Genomic DNA, 19502 nt, shown 5'->3' with positions numbered 1-19502 from the left:
AAAGGCAATAAATAAAACTCACAGAAGGCAGAAAGCCAAAATAAAGGTAAGAGCAAAGCAACAGTGAAGCAGAAAACAAAAAGGAGAGAAAGTTAACAAAGCCACAAGTTGTATCTTTGAAAAAGTTTATAGAGAAAAAGGCTCCTGGCTTCAGCTTGGCCCAGTGCTGGCCATGGTGGCCATCTGGGCCAATGAACTAGTGCATGGAATACCTGTTTCTATGTCTCTCCTTTTCATTCAATAACTCTCACTTTCAAAATAAATAAATAAATCCTGTAAAAGGAGAGAAAAAAGCATACTTCAGAAAATCCGTACACATCTATGCTTCGAGACTTTTATAAAAAGGAACAAACCATTAACATTGGTCAGATGAGCCTCCACATAATCGGAAGTGAGAAAGCCAATCCCAAGGCATTGCATGCTGTTCATCTGTTTACATTATGACATCTTAAAATGCCAGCATCTTACAGAGGACAGAGCAATGCTTGCCAGGGAATAAGGATGGAGTGGGGAAAGGCGGGGAGGCAGAAGATTAGGGTTCTCAAAGGTCAGCAGGAGCGGTCCCTGGATGCCGGAACTGCTAAGTGTCCTGACTGTAGTGGTGTTGAGAGGAATATCCAGAGGAGATTAAACTGTCTATTCTTTAACACACAAGGGAGTGAACAGAATGAAACGGAAGACATCTGAGTAACACTGTATTTTGCATCAACCTGGTATTATTTCAGTGATCACTTTGTATCAATATTGTATCAATATCAATATCCTAAATGTTTTATTCTGTTACAAAATGTCTTTGTGGGGAAATGGACACAGTTACATGGGGTGTTTTCCTTTACCTGTAACAACTACATGTCGACCTGACCTATAGTTACCTCAATAAAAGCTCAAAGAAAAAGAGACACAATGAAGCGACAGAAAAATGTATAAAGAACTTGCATCTAGAATATGTAACTTCTACAAATCAAAAAGTTAAAGACAAACAGTGCAACCAAAAACACAGCAACAGTCTTGAATAGACACTTCATAAGAGAGAATGATCACACAGCCAACAAACACAAGAAAAGGTGTTCTGCCTCTTATTCATCAAGAAAAGGCAAAGGGCCCAGCGCAGTGGCCTAGCAGCTAAAGTTTTCACCTTGAACGTACCAGGATCCCATAAGGGTGCCAGTTCTAATCCCAGTAGCTCCACTTCCCATCCAGCTCCCTGCTTGTGGCCTGGGAAGGCAGTCGAGGACGGCCCGAGTCTTTGGGACCCTGCACCTACATGGGGGACCTTGAGGAGCTCCTGGCTCCTGGCTTCGGATTGGCACAGCACCGGCCATTGCGGTAATGTGGGGAGTGAATCATCAGACGGAAGATCTTTCTCTCTATCTTCTCTCCTCCTTTCTGTATATCTGACTTTGCAATTAAAAAAAAAAAGGCAAAGAAAAGCCACAATATGATGGCCTCTATCTATCCCACCACCAGCCAGCTGAGAGGGAGCGTGGACAGTACTGGCTGAGGTGGATGAGGCGGAGCTGCAGTGGCTGACCTGCTGCCTGAGATCACTCCATCAAGGGTGCCTGTGTTCACGTCTCAGCTTTGCTGCTGTTTCCAGCTTCTTGCTAACTTACAAAAGCAGCAAGTGATAAATGGCTCAAATACATGGTTGCCTGAGTCTTGTGCAAGAGAATCAGACTGAATTCTGAGCTCCTGGATTAAATCTTGCCCATTCCTTGTACGCGTGTGTGCGCTATCTGTTGCTGACCCTGCTGCTCTGCCCTTCAAATAAACAAAAATAAATGAATACAAGTTTGTTTGTTTGTTTTTTAAGTTTAAAAGCATTAGGAGCAAATGTTTAGCCTAGCAGCTGCGATACTTCATTCCCCTATAGGAATACCTGGCCTTGACCCCTGGGCTCTGGCTTCTGACCCCAACTTGCACAATTGTGATGATACTGTTTCCTTTTTCTATTATAATAATTACCACAAAGCCTGATGTGAAACAAAATGAATTGATAACTTATGGTTCTGGAAGTTGCAAGTCCTCAAAGGTGCCAGTATGGCTCTGCTTCCCCCAGAACTCTAAAGGAGGCCCTAGTGCTTTGCTTGTTCAGAGTTGTTCCTGCCTGCTGTAAATCATTCAGACTAGTCCATTAATGAGAGAGAGGTAGGGGAGAGGGCATGGTCCCGTTTGACTGATTCATTCTCCAAATGCTTGCCACAGCCCAGCAAAGGACAGAAACTAGCAGCCAGGAAGTCTTCCTCAGACTTCCTGCTGGGAGCTGTCACTACTGGCGCCTAAGCACAGCAGCAGGAATCTTGATTCTCTGAATGAAGGTGTTAAGCATGGGGCCCTAACCTGATAAGATTAGTGTCCTTGTAAGAAGAGGGCTCCTGGGCCTAGTGTGGTAGCCTAGCAGCTGAAGTCCTCACCTAGCGTGCAATGGGATCCCAAAGGGGCACCAGTTCTTTATTATTATTATTATTATTATTTTATTTTTGACAATCTTTACATAGTTAATTAGGGTAAAAAGTTTCAAGGGCTATAGGGAAATGGGTAAGACTATAATTTCCATATTGTTTCCTTCATGTATCTGAGGTAAAAGGGGATATTGAGGGAGGAGCCCCACCCAGTTTCCCACCCATCCCAAGTCCCGGATGTGGGGCGTGTTCCGAGATACTTGCTCAAGTGGTTTTGATAGTTCACCAGTTATGAATCACTGCCAATCTCGCCATTCCAAGCATGATGAGGTCATTGAAGAATCCACTGATTGACACAGTCCCTCATAGCGTCTCCATTTGCCCAGTATTTCTCTGCCAACAAATAGCTGAGGTGGTTGATTGACTTGTTCTGTCTTCTGTCTTTTCTTGGTTAGGGTTCTGAGTCCGGCATTTCGATTGGGGAGATTCCCAAAAGAAATTTTGAGGTATTCCAAGACCAGATTCTTGTGTGTTCTAGCAAGCACAGGGCCCGGCACAGTCCATTGCCCCGATCAGCTGGTGGTTGCAATTGCTGGGTTGTTTCTGTTTTCAGACCCGACTTCCACTAGAACCAATGGGTGTTGTAGTTTAGCCTGGTTCTGCCCAGCACGTGCTCGGCACTCACATAAACCAGTGGGATCTGCAGCCTAGTCAGAGTGACCAGCAATAACCCCCATCAGGCCCGCTTCCTACCCTGGTTTGCCAGTACGTGTAGCAGACTAGTGCAGTCTGTCCCATATCCCATTTGGCTCTTGTACATGTCGATGGGTATTGAAGCTTAGTTCCATCCAACCAGACTCAACTATCCAGCCCTGGGGCACCAGTTCTAAACCCTGTGGCTCCACTTCCCATCCAGCTCCCTGCTTGTGGCCTGGGAAAGCAGTGGAGGATGGCCCAAAGCTTTGGGACCTTGCATCCAACCAGGAGACCCATAAGCTCTTGGCTCCTGGCTTTGGATCAGTGAAGCTCCAACCGTTGGTGCCTACAGATCTTCCTCTCTGTCTCTCCTCCTCTCTCTATATCTGATTTTCCAATGAAAAGAAACCTTGACGAAGAAGAAGAAGAAAAAGAAAAAGAAAAAGAAGAAGGCGACTCCTCAGTCTCCCAACTCCCAAAGAAAGACAAATCCAGGACCTCCCAAGTCAGACAGAGACCACTTGCCAGGAAGCAAACTCTGCTGGAAACCTCATCCTGGACTTTTTGGCCTCCAGAACTGTGAGAACATGAGTCTCAATGTCAAGGTCTTTGCTGTGACTCCTTTCTACTCCAGACCCCAGAAGTTCCTTGTCTCTTAGGTCTGCGACTGTGTTGCTGGGGGAGAGGCAACCACTGGCCCCTTTGGACCCCAACAACGAGGCCTCCCCAAAGGGTCAGAAGGTACCAGAGGCCACTGTTCGCGTTGTTTCAATCTGTCCCAGGAGGACTCAAGTCTTGTCACAACATGCGACCTGAGCTGCTACGTGTTTCTGAACTGAACGCATGTGTACTTGCACCATCCTGACATGTCACGAAAAACACTTCCATCTCTCCCTAAAAGAAAAGATACATCATTTTCCTCTGCTCGTGGAGCCAGACTTGGGAAATGATTTCCCATGTCTCCTTATTTGCTTCAAATAAATTACTTTGTGGTCACAACTTCTTCTGGTGGGTTTCTCAGAATTTGCCAGGAAGTGGGCCCATAGTGCCACTTGAAGTCTGACTTCCCCCTTTCTTACGGTTTTTCTTCCCATGGAAAAGTTTTGTTTCTGTTTTGATGTCACCAGGGGAAGAGTGTTAGGATCATTTTTCGAGTAATTGTGGTTCTTCTGTCCTGACTCAGTATCCAAACTGGAGTAGCGGTTCTCGGTTCTTAACGGTTAGTGGAGATTGTCCAGTCTGAAAACACATCATTAACTTTTCATACTGTGCGACCTTCAACTTGTGGGTTGAACGCAGTTTTTCAGCTCTGCATGATTTTGTGACTTCACTTATTATTAGTCTTTTGGAAAAAAACATCAATTCACTAAGCTATGCAGATCTTTTAAATGTTTATCATACTCCAAAAGATGTGATAATTAATACTATCATTTGTGTCATGAGAAAAAAATTTTAAGTTTTGAGATGTTGTTAAATTTATGTTAGCACACACAAAGTTTAAAGTTTTGTGTTACATTTGGAACGAGAATTGTGGTGCAGTGGGGTAAGTCACAGCCTGAAGTCACACTGGCATCTCACAGGAGAGTGTTGGTTAGAGTCCAGGCTGCTCTGCTTCTAACCCAGCTCCCTGCTAACGTGTCTGGGAAGGCAGCAGACGAAGTGCTCAGTCCCTGCCATCCATACAGAAGATTTGGGGGAGCGAACCCGTGGATAGAAAATCCCTCTCTCTTCTCTCTCTCTCTTCTTTCTCTCTCTCCATGACTCTATCTTTAAAATAAATGAAAATAAACCTTTAAATGTTTTACGTTTGTTTAATTAAGGAATTCTTTCATAAGTGCAACTCTGTATGTGTGTGCGAGTGCACTGAAATGAAGAGTCCTGCTAAGGAACCAACAATTTACCCACCAGCGCCTTTGTATTCTGACTGCTACTATCCACACAGTAAAGAAAACAAATCAGAGTTTTGTAGAATGAAAGTATGCCCCATAGATGCCAAGAAAGGGCTGTACCATGGCCCAAGCACTGCAGTGCTAGAGGTTCCTGGCTCCCTCTGTTTTCAGAGCAGCCCTAATCACGGAAGAGATTTAAATGTGGAGACTTAAAGCCCCGCCTTTGTCCTAAAGCTGACTCCCCTTTTGTGATTCTACACCCAGGGCAGCATTCACCTATGCTTAAAGCAGGGCTCTGGCTGTTTAAGAGAATCAAGCGGGGAGTTGGGAGCTGAAGGTCCTTGGAAAACCAGAGGGGGAGTTTCGGCTGTCGCTGCCAATTGCAGATCAAAGACAATAGTTATCTCAGAAGCAGGAGGGAGGAAGAAAGGCGCAGTTGGCAGAGGCTGTGTCTGTTAGGCAGGAGTGGGTCCTGGAGGGTGGGGAGAGAGAAGCCACAGAGGTGTGCCCAAGACTTTCTTTTCTGGGATTTCCCCACACTTTCCCACACATCCACTCCTCTGTGTTTGCTGTGTGTTGATTCCAAACGGAGGACCTAACTGGAGACCACTCCCCGCACTTCCACAAAGCAGGTGAAGATAAACAGAGGCGAAATGTGGCTCCTGCATTGATACGAGGTGACTTCACAGATGGCCAGAGTCGTGGTAGGGAAATGTGGCATGGCTACTGGGCTAAAGCGATTTTCTTTGTAACAGCCAAATGTGTACAAAGATCTACCAGGGTGTGTGTGTCAGGGGTCATGAAACACAATATGGAAAGCTCTACGTGGATTTAAAAATTGATCTGCACCAAAACATAAACTTCCCCTGCAATCACATGTTGTTTCCAAGACAGTGTCCCAACTGTAAGAACATGCATCACATACACTTTTTTTTTTTTTTTGAAAAGAGCTGGAAAAAAACTCAGAAGAACAAGAAACAAGGAATCCATTAAAGAAGTTGTGACTCAGCTCCAGGAGGTTATGGTTCTCAGAAACATGGCCTGCTGATCTTTGAGGGTCACTGGAATCCCTTTACGGGGGTCTGAAAAGTCCAGAATTTCATAATAAAATGGCCTTATAATAATATTTCTAGAACGTTGAGACATTTTCTGGATTATGACTGTGCTGCTCTTTCCACAGAGAGTGCAACACCAACAGTGAGTGAAACTGTTGGTGACTCAGGCGAAAGCTGCAATAGCAGCAAACCTTATCCATCATCTTGTATTTGTTGCCAAAAACCCATTGCATGTGGGGATGGGAGGGAGACAGTTTCCTTTAAGAACACCATTGAAGGGCCTGGCACAATAGCCTAGTGGCTAAAATCCTCACCTTGCATGTGGCTGGAATCCTATATGGGCCCCAAATTCATGTCCAGGCTGCTCCACTTCCCTTCCAGCTCCCTGTTGGTAGCCTGAGAAAGCAGGATGGTCCAAAGCATTGGGACCCTGTACCAAAGTGGGAGACCAGAAGAAGCTCCTGGCTTTGGATCAGCTTAGCTCCAACCTCATGGGGAGAGAAACAGTGGATGGAAGATCTTTCTGTCTCTCCTTCTCTCTGTAAATCTGACTTTCCAATAAAAATAATAAATATTTCAAAATGATTATAAAAAAAGAGCACCCTTGAAGCAACAGCATAAAAGTATTCGTTGTACTCTATCTCAACGCTTCTGGTACACTTTGAAACCCTTTCATGTGCTCTCTGGGGCAGTGTCCAGGAGGTCTTTGTGCTGTCCAGTAAACTAGGGCGATGCCCTTAGGAAAAGTGAGCTAGACTAGCTGCTTCCTCCACAAAAGGTCATTTGTACTGAAAAAATCACCTTTCACAGATCCCCAGAACTTTGCCATTGTGGGTCCCTTTCTCTCTCTTGCTTTATGACCATGTGGTTAGAAAAACAAACACACTCACTTTGTGTATTCAGATACTTCCTTCAGCCTGAAAAGACTAACCTTCACATTCTTCTGATTCACAAAGAAATGAAGACATTGTTGTGGGCCTATAAAGCCCTGTGTGCCTTGGCATGCTTCCTAACGGCTTAACCAACAGCTCAGTGCTGGCTGCTCTGGATTGGATGTGTGCAGAGCCCAGTTCCCCAGGAGGCGGGGCTCTGATACGTTGAGTGAGTTTATCTTTATACCTGGTGCAGTAGTTGTCTGTCCTTTGTCTTGTAAGAAAGGGGTCCACAGAGGCAAGAATGTTTGAGACCCACAGAATTTTCTGGGTCTGTGGCAGAACTTTCTTGAACATGAATGAAATGAACCTGTCACATCAAGGCGAATAACTCTGACAGTACTGTTGCCAGCAATAAACTCGAGCTTTCAAGCACAAATCACAATTTTGGGAAACTTGCCATCAGAAACTTGACAACTTTCCAATCCTTAAAACCCCCCTGATGAGATCAGGGCTGACATCAGCCCAGTGGCTTTCTGACATTGTGCATGAAAGGAGTTCGCATTTGGAAGATCTGTAAAACTCAGTGACCCAGAGTTTTCCAAACAGCTAAGGCACAACTCCACCAAAGCCTGCACGGCAAAGGGATCTGCTCAAGGTGTGAGGTTAGTCGGTGGGTTTTAGCATAGCTGAGTCCAAGTCTGTGGATTGTTCCAGAGTCACAATTAACCTCTAAAGTATTCATCTATCGTGTTGTTGCTGTAGTATCAGAACACAGGCAATCACCTGAAAAGGCTGTTTAAATCCCGTCCACTCCCCAATACCTGTCTGCATAAAACTGGACTTTGTTCACGTATTTTAAGCAAACCATCTAGTAACTGAATGAATATAGATGGCACGGGAACCTAGCTATATTAAGTCAGACATTATAGGGCTCGGCCCTGGGACTCAATGCGACGGCTCAATTGGCTAATCCTCTACCTGCCAGAGCTACCATCCCTTATGGGTGCTGGTTCATATCCTACCTGCTCCACTTCCCTTCCAGCTCTCAGCTTTTGCCCTGGGAAAGCAGTAGAGGATGGCTCAAAGTCTTGGGACCCTGCATCCTGGTGGAAGAGCTGGAAGAGGCTCAACTCACTTCTGGCCATTGCAGCCATGTGGGGAGTGAAGCAGCTGATGGAGAATCTTCTGTCTCTCCTTCTCTGTAAATCCACCTTCCCAATTAAAAACAAATATTCAAATTTAAAAAAGAAATGGGCAATATTGTAGCACAATACCACTGTTATAAACTTTTCTCATTTGGAAAACATAATTTAAAAGTCCATGTTAACATATAATTTGTTTACATGAAAGATTAATATTTGATTTCCCCACTCCAGTTTTAATGTCTCATACAGCAAATACTGGCACACATAATTATACAAATAAGAGCCCAGCACAATAGCGTAGCAGTTAAAGTCCTCACCTTGAACGCGCCGGGATCCCATATGGGCTCCAGTTCTAATCCCAGCAGCCCTGCTTCCCATCCAGCTTCCTGCCTGTGGCCTGGGTCCAAAGCTTTGGGACCCTACACCCTCTTGGGTGACCTGGAAGAAGCTCCTGGCTCCGGACTGGCTCACCTCCAGCCGTTGCAGCCGCTTGGGGAGTGAACCATCGAATGGAAGATCTTCTCTGTCTCTTCTCCTCTCTGTATATTAGCCTTTCCAATAAAAATAAATAAATCTTTAAAAAAATTATACAAACAAAAGACCTCCTGGGCACTCAGTAAGTTTTGACATTACAGTTTAAAAAGTAGGTGACAAGCACCTGCTGTGGAGTAGCCACTCACGCGTGTTTAACATTAACTAGAAGTGGGTACAAAAGCCGGAAGTGGGTGAAATTGTCTCTCCCAGCAGTGGGCTTATGGTGATGCCTATTTTTTGAGGATTTTCAAACTTCAGTTGTCTGTGATGAACATGCATTGATTTGAGATTGGAAACGACAAAAACTTTGAAAAAAACGAGAGCTGTTGCACCTCCTCCCGGGGACGGGAGTTCGTCTCCAACAGCCGAACTGCTGCACGGAATAATATATAGCTTAGGGCTTTGGAAGCAAATGAGTGCACACGGCAATGCCGGGGACACTGATCTTAAAATTAGAAGTATGGGCCCAGCGCGGTGGCGCAAGTGGTTAAAGGTCCTCGCCTTGCACGCCCGGGATCCCATATGGGCGCCGGTTCTAATCCCGGCAGCCCCGCTTCCCTTCCAGCTCCCTGCCTGTGGCCTGGGAAAGCAGTCGAGGATGGCCCAAAGCTTTGGGAACCTGCACCCGCGTGGGAGACCCGGAAGAGGCTCCTGGCTTCGGATCGGCATAGTATCGGCCCGTTGCGGCTCACTTGGGGAGTGAATCATCGGACGGAAGATCTTCCTCTCTGTCTCTCCTCTCTGTATATCCGCCTTTCCAATGAAAAATAATAAAAATAAATCTTAAAAAAAAATTAGAAGTATGACATGGGAGCAGGGGTTCCCCTCTGCTATTTCCCAGCAGCCTGGAGGATTAGAAGAGAAAGGGTCTACAAATCACTCCGTAATCCCCAGCTGGGGCACCTAAACTCCGCAGCCCCCCAGGGCTGTGTATTATTATCCAAATTAAGTATCCAGCTAGGGGGAGTGGTGGCTCGCTCTCCGAGGGAGGGGAGTACTAGGGAGGCCTCTAAGTCCCGGGCTTGGGGCACTAACCCCTCAAGCCAACACCGGCTGGGTAACACAATCGCCTTTCTGTGAGCAAACTCCAACTTGGGCCCAGCAGTGGACGTTTGCTGAGCTGAAGTAGCCACCGCGGCCGTGCGCCAAAGCAGGCCTCGGCGTGGGGGGCGGAGAGCAGAGCAGAGGGAAGCGCGATGGTTCCTCCCGGCGTGGACGCGGCGGGTCAGGCGCTCCCGCGAGACGCCGGCGCGGGGACTACTGCTTTCCGGAGGTGAGGGCCGCCCCCCGTGGGCTCGCGGAGTCCCCGCCACGCCGCAGCGCCCGCGCACGCGCGCGGGGCCGGGGTCACGGCCGGGGCGGCCGGCGGTGAGGCGCGGCGCGGGGCGGGGCCCGGGCGGCCGGACGCGCGAGGCCGGGATGGGATGTGACGAGCGGCGCGCGGTGCATTGTGGGAGCCGCGGGCCGCGGCCACTCGCTCCAGTTCTCTCAGCGTCGGGGCCGGCGGAGGGGGCGAGAGCGCGGGGCGCGCGGGCGGGAAGGAAGAGGCGGGCGGGCCAGCGAGGAGCGCGGAGAGAAAAGGCGCGAGCGGCCGCGAGGGCTCAGGCCGAGACACCGTGCTGTTGCTGTCGCCGCCGCCGCTGCTACCGCCGAGCCGCCCCGTAAGTGCCGCTCGGGTCCCGGGCCGCCGCTCGCTTGCTTTCCGGCTGCCTGGGCGCGCTCCGGGGCTGGTGCTCCACCGGGCTCGGGCCGCTGGGCTCGGCGCGGCCCACGCCGGGGCCTCCTCACTCGGGCCGCACGGGATTCCCTTTGATTTTGTACACCCTCTTTCCTTCCTCAGTCCCCCTGCCCCCCGAAAACAAACCCGGAAACCAACTTCTCTTCGGCACCCATCCTCTGTGCGCGCCGGGGCGCTTTTGTGGAGGCCTCTCCCTGGGCGCGCCTTCCCGGGGCTGGCGGGGACTGGGCCCCAGGCGGCCGGCCTGGGCGCCGCGGGGCTGTTGTGTGTGCGGAGTTGTACTTGGTGAGCGGCCGGCCCCCGGCACAATGAGTGGGCCCGAGCCTGAGGGGCCCGCGGTGTAGCCCCTCGGGCCCCGGATCTAGCGCGGGGGGCTCTGGCGTGGGGGCGATTACTCGTGGGATGGGGAGCCGGGCGGGGGTGTGTATAGGTATGGATGTGGGCCAGGGATGAGCTAGGGATGGGCTGCAGAGGGTCCCCGAGCCTCCTGCTGCTCCGGCTCGCCTCAGGATGGGCCTTTTGTTTGCGTTGTCCGGAGAGCTTTTTTTTTTTTCTTTCTTTTTTTTTTTAATTATCTGGACGGCGGTAGGTTTCCTAGGTGGAGAAGCCCAGCATAGAATAGGCTCCTGGTGGTGGTTGTGGGGTGGGGGACGGAGTGGAGTGGAGCTCGCAGGATGCTGCCGGCTGTGTCACCTGACAACAGGTGTGTGGGATGGCGCGCCCCACCCCCACAGCTGCGGGAACCAGGGACTCGGCCCAGGCGCGGGATTGGAGATTGCTCCGAAAGGTTATTTATTTAATTATTTATTTGGACGAAGTCTTGGAAAACCTGCTTTGAACTTGGAAAGGGAGAGGCTTCCCAGGTGAGAGAAACCCTGAATTCAGCAATTGTAATTAGCACGAGGTCCTCGTAACATTTTAATGATCCAATAAACAGCGTAGAACAAAAGGCAATTACAGGGGCCCTCTTGTTAGGGTCTTTCTTTGCTTTCACCTTTGTGGTTTGAGGTTTTACGGGTTAAAGACCAGAGGAAGTGCTTTGTTCACGGCCACCTGCTCCAAGGATTTTGGAATATCCTGAAGTTTGAGTGGGCGACTCAACGTGTGTATTTGTGGGAACCCCCAGTTGCAGCCCTCTGTGGGGTGCTAGTCAGCTGTCAAGGCGTCAGTAACTGGGTAATGAGCACCCGGTGCAGGCAGCTAGGGTAATGCCCTTGCATGTAACTGACCAATGTAGGGCAGCTGTGTATTGCCTAAGAGATTCCCTGCTAAAGAAGGACATAGATTTATACATCTTTTTTCCTTCAAAGTATCAAAGCTCTTAAGACTTCAGCCCCCACCCCTGGTGGAGCCAGGAAAGAGGAGAATCTATTCTGTGCTTTTGTTTCCATTTCTTACTGTTGTTAATGCAGTCCTCTAGAGTGACCATTGCTTGAGGCGGGGATGACACCCCTCAGGTGCACTTGGAGTTGTCTGCACAGCCATGGCCCGGCCCTGATTTTTACCAAATGCATGGGTGGGGGAGGGCGGGTAGTGACACGGATCCGTGTTCTGTTTCTTCAGGCAGTGAGGAGGGTTGAGCTAGAGAGCCCTCCATTGTTTCCCGTGGGCAGGCTCAGAGTCCATGTGTTTGGGGGCTTTCTCCAACACCCTCAGAACTGATACTGCCTGATGTCACCTAAAGGAGATTTATTTAACTAAAAATGTAAACTGGAAACCCCAACCTGAAAGACCCAAAACAAATCTGCCTGTAGTGATCATCAGAACTGCGGTGGCCTTGGTTCTTATGCTGCAGTGTCTCCAAGACTTTGTCACAGGCTGTTTGGAGTACTGTTGGTGGAGCATGAGCTGTGGAGGGGCAGGGGTGGGTGCGTCCACACCTGGGTCGCACACACTGGGTCCTTGCCCTGTTCTGCAGGTGCGGGTGTACAGGGCCCTCATTCAGCCTCTCTTCATTCCTGAGAGCTGTATCGCTTGCTTGCTTAGGTTGAGCCTACTTGGTCAGGGTCTTGCAGTCTTTCAACAAATACTTTCAGGGACTCAGCTCTGGTTTATACAGTCATGACCAAGCAAAGCCCTGGCTCTACCCTGGGAAGGCTGACCATTAGAGGTCAGTGAGGGAGGATATAGTAGCTCCAAGAGGGATGGTCACCTGGCTGTCAGTGAGCCAGTCTGGCATGGAAAGGCAGGGTAGGGGTGACTGAACAGAGGCAGGTGGTGGGGACAGACAGGTGTCCTAGACCTGAGGAGTCACCTGTGCTCATCTTAGAAGACTGGGGGGCATGTGGAGAACCAGCAGGGGGTCCTAGCAGGAGGTCAAGTGAGGCTGGAAGGGTGAAAGTGACGAATCAGGGAGGACCCTGAGCCACATTCTGTCCCAAGAGCAGTAAGGACCCACAGCAGGATTCTAGCAAGAATGTGATTGGGTGTCATTTTATTCTTTTTAAAAAGATTGACTTATTTTTATTTGAAAAAATATATAGAGGCGGAGAGAGGAAGATCTTCAATTGTTGATTAATTCTCCAAGTAGCTGCAACAGCTGGAGCTGCCCTGATCCGAAGCCAGGAATCCTGAGCCTCTTCCGGGTCTCCCCTGTGTGTGCAGGGTCCCAAGGCTTTGTGTTTCCCAGGCCACAAGCAGGGAGCTGGATGGGAAGTGGAGCTACCGGGATTAGAACCGGTGCCCACATGGGGTCCTGGAACATGCAAGGCGAGGACTTCAGCTACTAGGCTACTGCGCCGGGTCTTGGATATCCTTTTATTCTTGCTGGGAATGTTATGTGGATTCGCTGAACACCAAGTGGCTTCTCTGTACTAGGTCTGACCAGGATGGTGCTCTCTGAGGCTCACATTTTTAATGACAACACTTCTTTTGGTGCCTTTGCTTGGCAGTGTGGCACAACTTTTAAAAGAGAATAAAGATGGGCAGGAAAGTTTGCTTATGAAGCAGGCAGACTGCTAAGATGTGGTGCCAGTGTATGTCAGAGGGAGTCCTGCAGTGGGCTGCAGAGGTGGTACTTGGCCTCCAGGCAGCTCCTGGCAGAGGGTCAAGCTTGTTGGAAGTGACACTCAAGGTGAAACTTTGTTTTTCCCCTAACATGAAAGACATGCCCGGGGATTGGACAAAGTGTGGTTTAGCATGTGTTACTTTTTCAGTTGGCTTGTGTCTTGCTTGCCCTTCCTTGGTTCACAGAGGACGAGCTGTAGCTTCTTCAGTCATCACCCAGTTTTTGACTCTGTGTTTAGTGAATGGAGAGGGAAGCTTCCTGATTTGCTGGAGCACAAGAACAGGTCTCTGTTCGAGGCCACATGGAGTACGGCTTGTGAACCCCAAGGTCTGGGAGTGCTGGTTGCTGTATTCGCACATGCCTCTGGGTGCCTGGCAGCAGTGGCACTGTCCCTCATCTGGTGTGCTGGGAGTGAAGGGAAGAGAATGCTGTAGTCAGAATTACTGGCCTATCCTTGAGAGCCATGTGTCCTGTGTCTGCCTCCATGGTTGGAGTTAAGGGCAAGGTGACCAATGCATGGGAAGCCAAGGGCATTTTTCTGGGTGCAGGGAACACATGGGGCCGCCCTCAGCGACAGCCATCTCTGTGCAGACAGCTCAGGTTCCTCCCTCTTCAGGTTAGTGATGGGGCTGTCCCAATGGGTGGCTCCCCAGCATTTCTAGAATCAATATTTCATTCAGGATCAATGTGTATGTATTCATTGCTTAGATAATGAAAGACTTCACGATTGATCCTTCCAGGGGTTTCATGAATGCTCTGATTGTTTAATCGTTTTCTTCACTGCAGCTTTAATAGGCCAATCTCTTAGGAATATGAAGAAAGTGTTTTCCTCTGGCCTGTGTTACGGAGTCAGTGTTATGGCCTGAGCAGAGGTTTCTGGGAATACAGAATTGAGCTCCCTTCCTGGGAACTCCTGACATGGCCCATTAGCCGCCCGACTTTTGAAGGTCTTGGCTGCCATGGAGACTTGACCAAGTATGTGCAGGAGATGCCCCTGACTGGTATCTCACCAGCCACAGCACTGAGTCTTGGGATGTCTGACTGGAGTCTGGAGCCTTGAGCCTGGCCAGGGACTGCCTAAAACTGACTGTGGCTGGATTGCAGGAAAGGGAGCTGCGTTGAAGGGTCTGTGCCACCAGGGAAAAGTGACGGGGCCCTGAGGCAGGAAACTCCAGAGAGGGTTGCTGAGGGTGTCCCAGCCTGAGTGAGCTGCCTGGCTAAAGGGGAGTGATTGGCAATGCAATGAGGAGAAGGGAGAACCTTAGGGCTCCTTTTCTTCTGCACCCCTGCTGCCTCTTCTGGTAGTAGAGGGCTTCTCAAAACCCATCACAGCCACCCACTGACCAGCCTCATGAGATGGTGGCAGGTGGCATGCTGCCAGTCACACCTCAGCTGTAGGGGACTGTGATCAGAGACTCGTGCTCATCCCTGCAGCAGTTCCTCACTGTGAGCCATGAGGGTCTGCAGACAAGGTGTGTGCTGCCTGTCGCTGGGGGTTCCATGTGCGGGTGCTGCACAGCATTCACTCAGGTCTGCTCTGAAAACATTATTTCCTAGCCTGGCAACAGCAGAAGGGTAGCCCTGCTCACTTAAGGTAATGGATGAATGCAGGGCTTCCCAAAGATGTGTCAGCCTCTGCAAAGCATGGGGGCTGTCAGTGGCATTTGGGGACTCCTGGTTTCCTGTGAGGTGCACATGCCCTCTTAGTTTGGATAGTGTAAGTGTTCTCCCATTAGCAACTTCCATGCCCTGAAGGAAGCAGGATATATGGGAAGCCACATTGTCTGGGATGTAGGTCAGGTGGATGTGGGTCAGACAAGGCCCTGCGGGTTGTGACTGGTCACTGTGACCCCAACATCAGGGTCAACTTTCAAATTGATGTATAAATGACAGAGCCAGGCTGTTTATAGTCCATTCCCCAGGGCGTCTTGTAGCAAGATGTGCTTATATGCCCAGGTTCTAGTTGATGGGTCATGGTCAGAAGTGGCACACTCCACTTTCAGGCTATCCCTGAAAACCTCATGTCTTTCTCTCCATGGTGTGGAGTCATGCATTAAGTTTGTCTGTGGAGCAAGTCTGTCTCCATCCCTCATTTTGTGGAACAGAAGTATCAGCCAGCCAAGGATTTTGAGTTTTTCATCAGTGAGAAGTATATTGTAGAGGCTCACGTCTTAGAGCAGTTAGTATCACCCTCACCAATACCAGTGTCTGAGATCAGATCTGCAAGAAAAAAGCTTTATTGAGCATTGGCTCAGAGAATGTCAGAAAACACTTGCATGTACATGTCAAGTTCTCTCACCAACCCTTGAAGGCTTTTATATAATTACCTACACTTGACAGATGAAAAGCTGGGCTCAGAGTTAAACCTAACTTGCACACAAGTTCTTAAGTAGCAGGACCTTAATTAGAAGCAGGGACCTCTAGCTTTGGACTTGAGGCCATCAGTTGTGGTGTTTGGCAGCCACATCCCTCCACAGTTCTCTCCCTCCATTGGTGCTTGGAGTTGCGCATATCCACAGAGATTCCTAAGGCACAGGATGAGTCTAGCATCCTCCTCGGTGTGACTGTAGACTGCACAGCTGCCATGTAGTTTTCCAACAGGTATTTAAAAAACTGCCATGCATTGCTGGATGTCATGAGGCTGTATGGCATAATCAAAAATTCTTGCATCTCTATGGTTGCAGCTTGAGGAACTATAGTTAGAAGTTAGAAAGCATATGGGGGTGGGGTGAAAAATTGAATCTGCAAGCCAGTCCCTTGGCAGGGTAATGACTTGAAGCTGCTCTATTTCAGAGTAGTTTGAGTGAAAGTGGAAAGCAAAGTGGCACTTGTGCCATCAGAGTGGCATGGGGTGTCTGTGATGACCCATGAGACCGTTCCTGGAGATAGGCACCAGGAAGACCTTGACCACCTTGACTGGCATCAAGTCAGTTTGGATAGGTGGGCACATAGCCACGTGCCAGGATATGTGGGAACAAGTGGCAATTGCAGGCTGCGGTCAGGTGTAGGAAGGCTCCAGGCTCCCTCGCAGAGGGGGCACATGAGATCCATGTGAGGATAGAGGGCTTTCTAAGCAGGAGGACCAGCCTGTTCAAGACACGGTCTAGCGAGATGGGTGCATCTGAGCCCAGACAGGTAGGATAGGAAGTGTTCCCAGTAGCTGCTTCAGGAGCTCAGGGTGAAGGGTGACCCTTACAATTGGTAGGGGTTCCGGTGGTTTCTGAGAAAGGCAGGTGCTGACAGAAAAGGTGAGAAATAAGGAGACTGATTCAAGGTAGGAGGCAAGGGAATTGAAGGTATCTGCAGGCTTGCCCAGAATGCCTGGCTTATGCCTGGGTGCCATGGAGCTAGGGTAGGACAGAGAGGGACCAGACTGACTCCTGCTTGAGTAGTGTGGTGCATGATGCTGCTACCAGTGAGGCTGAGCTCTGCGTGGGACTGACAATCAGGTTCTTCTTATTTGGGAGTCACCAGCATGGTGCCCTAAGGAATTAGAGTCAGAAGCAGCAAACCCAAGGAGCGGAACTCTCAAAGGAACAAGGGTGTCTGGGACCTTCCTGGCCCTGAGTGCTAGTGGCCTCTCTCTGAAGAGGATGCTTTCTAATGCCCGCTGAGGCAGCTCCAGACACACCTAGAAGGTTGCCTGCTCCATTTAGGAGTGGTCTGTGCTGCTGTTTATCATCACAGACCCACTGGCTCCCTTGTTCAAAGAGCAGAGGATTCCAGTTTTACAGGGGCTCAGACCACAGGCCTTGGGTGGTGGGTCTGTGAAACATGTTCATAGAAAAGCAAGAGCCTGCTAGGAGATCAGGTGCAGGTTTCCCTGAAACACAGACATGCGTAATGTTTGCTGCTTGGAGTGGACCTGGGCACTTGCTTGCCAGGATTGTTTTAACTGCGAGTTCATTACAGAAAGAAACAGAGGCAAGTAATTGTTTCAGAAAAATGCAGACCCTTCTGTGACACTCGCTGGCATTCAGCAAGCAATTGTGACGTGTGCCCCTCGACACCGTGCAGTGCGGGCTTCTCATTCCAGGGGCCGGTGGCTTCCGGAACCAATGTTTGAGCCACAGCTGCCCCCGGGTACCCAGGTTTTCTCTGCCTGCTGTCTTTGTAACTGTGTACTAGGCAAATGACTTGAAATGTTCTTGGGGTTGTAGAGATGTTGGATGTACACCAGTATAGGGCTGAGCAGAAGAGCTGGAGGCCCACCCCGCACAGAGCCAGCTCTCAGTTCTCAGTGCAGGGCTTGGAGAACTACTCATTTGGTTTGAGGATCTGAGCATGGGTATTCCCCAGGGGAGACTTCCAGGTGGGACTCTGGGACAGTCTGAGACCCCTCACATCGTGAACTGGTTCTTTTCAGAGTCCTTATCATGAAGGCCGTTTAAAGAATTGAAGGGGCATCTACTGCCTGTTTGCTCAGCAGGCCTGAGAGAGCAAGACCCACATCTGGCCAGTTCCTGAAGTGAATGAATGTGTGACTGAGTGCTTTGACTAAATATCTGATCTTACAGTCCTGGGTTGCCCTTTACCTGTTTGCATTCTAATCACAGAGAAAGGACATGCTCATCATTGCTGTGGCCTGAAGCCCATGGAGCTGGGAGTGCTGAGCAGCTGAACTTGAGCACTCAGGGAAGGCTTGGCAAAGGGCAGAGAGCAAGTGGGAGGGAACCAGAAGGTCCTGACAGGGCATGGCTACTGCAGAGGCAGGGAGAGGAGCAGAAGGGCATTTGTGAGAGAAGCCCCATGATTCCTTGTATCCAGGTTTAGGCCTCAAGTCACCCCAGGGTAAAGTGGGGCAGGTGTTCTAAGTGTGGAGTTCCAGGGCAGTGCAAGGCAGGCCAGCGGTCCTGTTTCATCCAGGGATTCTTGGCAGCCCTGAGAAGCTGCTGAGCCAGAGCGCAGTCAGATGTGAACACAAAGACCGTCCTGCCTGCAAGACACCAGCTGCATCGAGGCGGGTGGCCTTTTAGGAGCCGATTGTGTCCCTGTGGGTGAGGTGATGGTGATGACCTGGATCCCATCACAGTGGGGTAGAGGAGAGGGCCTAGAGGATGAGGGAGTTGTGGGGAGTAGAGAAGGAAAGCAGCCTCCCCTTCTCCTAAGTCAAGCCTGTCCAGTGAACTGGCAGCACTTAGAGGGTCTCTTACCCACCCCTGGCTGCAGGCAGCTCTCACTGTGTCTGCCATTTGCAGTTGAAGGCTCGGAAGGCAGGGATGCTGCTTTTCTTGGAGAACTCAAGGAATCTGGCTTTCCATTTCATTCTCAGGGCAGGTGATAGAATTTCCTTTTATGAAGATTTTTACATATTTCTTAGCCCCAGTCTCAAGTGTATGGAAATACAATTATTAACCAGGAAATCCCATTTTCTTTTATATCAGGTGGCATAAAGGCAAAATACTTAAGAGCAGCCATTGTCAGTGTAACATTTAGTGGAAATGGCCAATAAAGTTGATGTCACAGTATAAAATGTACAAAGCTGAGCCTTCCTCCACTCAGGCCCAATTGCTCCAGGGCACTGTGTATACTAGGCTCAGCAGCAGCAGGCAGTGGCTTCCCTGGCCACATCTGGGCCTTTCAAGGGGCTGAGGTATCTAGAAAGGGCCAGGTGCTCTCCCCCAGCGATCCTGATGAATGTATTCCTTGTCTTCCCAGAGTGTTTGCTGATCCACCTCCAGGGCCACTGCCATGTCGAGTCGCGGTGGCAAGAAGAAATCCACCAAGACCTCACGGTCTGCCAAGGCAGGTGTCATCTTCCCCGTGGGGCGGATGCTGCGGTACATCAAGAAAGGCCACCCCAAATACAGGATTGGTGTGGGGGCACCTGTGTATATGGCGGCTGTCCTGGAGTACCTTACAGGTGAGTGTGCCCAACCCAAGTCGACTGTGTGCTTTGGGGCCTGGGTGCAGCAGGTCTCAGAGCATTCCACAGCCCATGGGACCTTTCGGTTTTCTGTCTTCTGAGACACTTCAGACTTCAGAAAAGTGGCAGAAATAGTACAATGTACATTTTTAACTCAGTTCATCGGTTATTAATATTTTGCCCCATTTGCTTTATCTCTGTCACGTGTATGAGTCTATATACTTGCACGCCTCTATTTTTGACTGCTCTGTGGTTCATTTTGAAATTCCTCATTCATCCCAGGAACATTTTTTTA

The 19502-nt window shown here is 49.6% G+C and overlaps 1 protein-coding gene across 4 annotated transcripts in view; it reads left to right on the top strand.

The window, feature by feature from the left end:
- Positions 1 to 10133: 10133 nt before the first annotated feature.
- The window catches only part of LOC121150877 (core histone macro-H2A.1), a 60377-nt gene continuing 51008 nt past the window's right edge, over positions 10134 to 19502 (top strand). For all 4 annotated transcript variants that reach the window (XM_040972089.1, XM_040972073.1, XM_040972082.1 and 1 more), the window contains exons 1-2: positions 10134 to 10257; positions 19000 to 19204. In XM_040972089.1, the coding sequence (XP_040828023.1) occupies positions 19033 to 19204 (172 nt within the window). In that variant the 5' untranslated portion in view covers positions 10134 to 10257; positions 19000 to 19032. The remainder of the gene's footprint in view (positions 10258 to 18999; positions 19205 to 19502) is intronic.

Source organism: Ochotona curzoniae, unplaced genomic scaffold, assembly GCF_017591425.1.
Source record: "Ochotona curzoniae isolate NIBS_2020 unplaced genomic scaffold, NIBS_Ocur_1.0 contig_1, whole genome shotgun sequence".
NCBI lineage: Eukaryota > Metazoa > Chordata > Mammalia > Lagomorpha > Ochotonidae > Ochotona > Ochotona curzoniae.
This window is presented reverse-complemented; position numbering and strand designations above follow the sequence as displayed.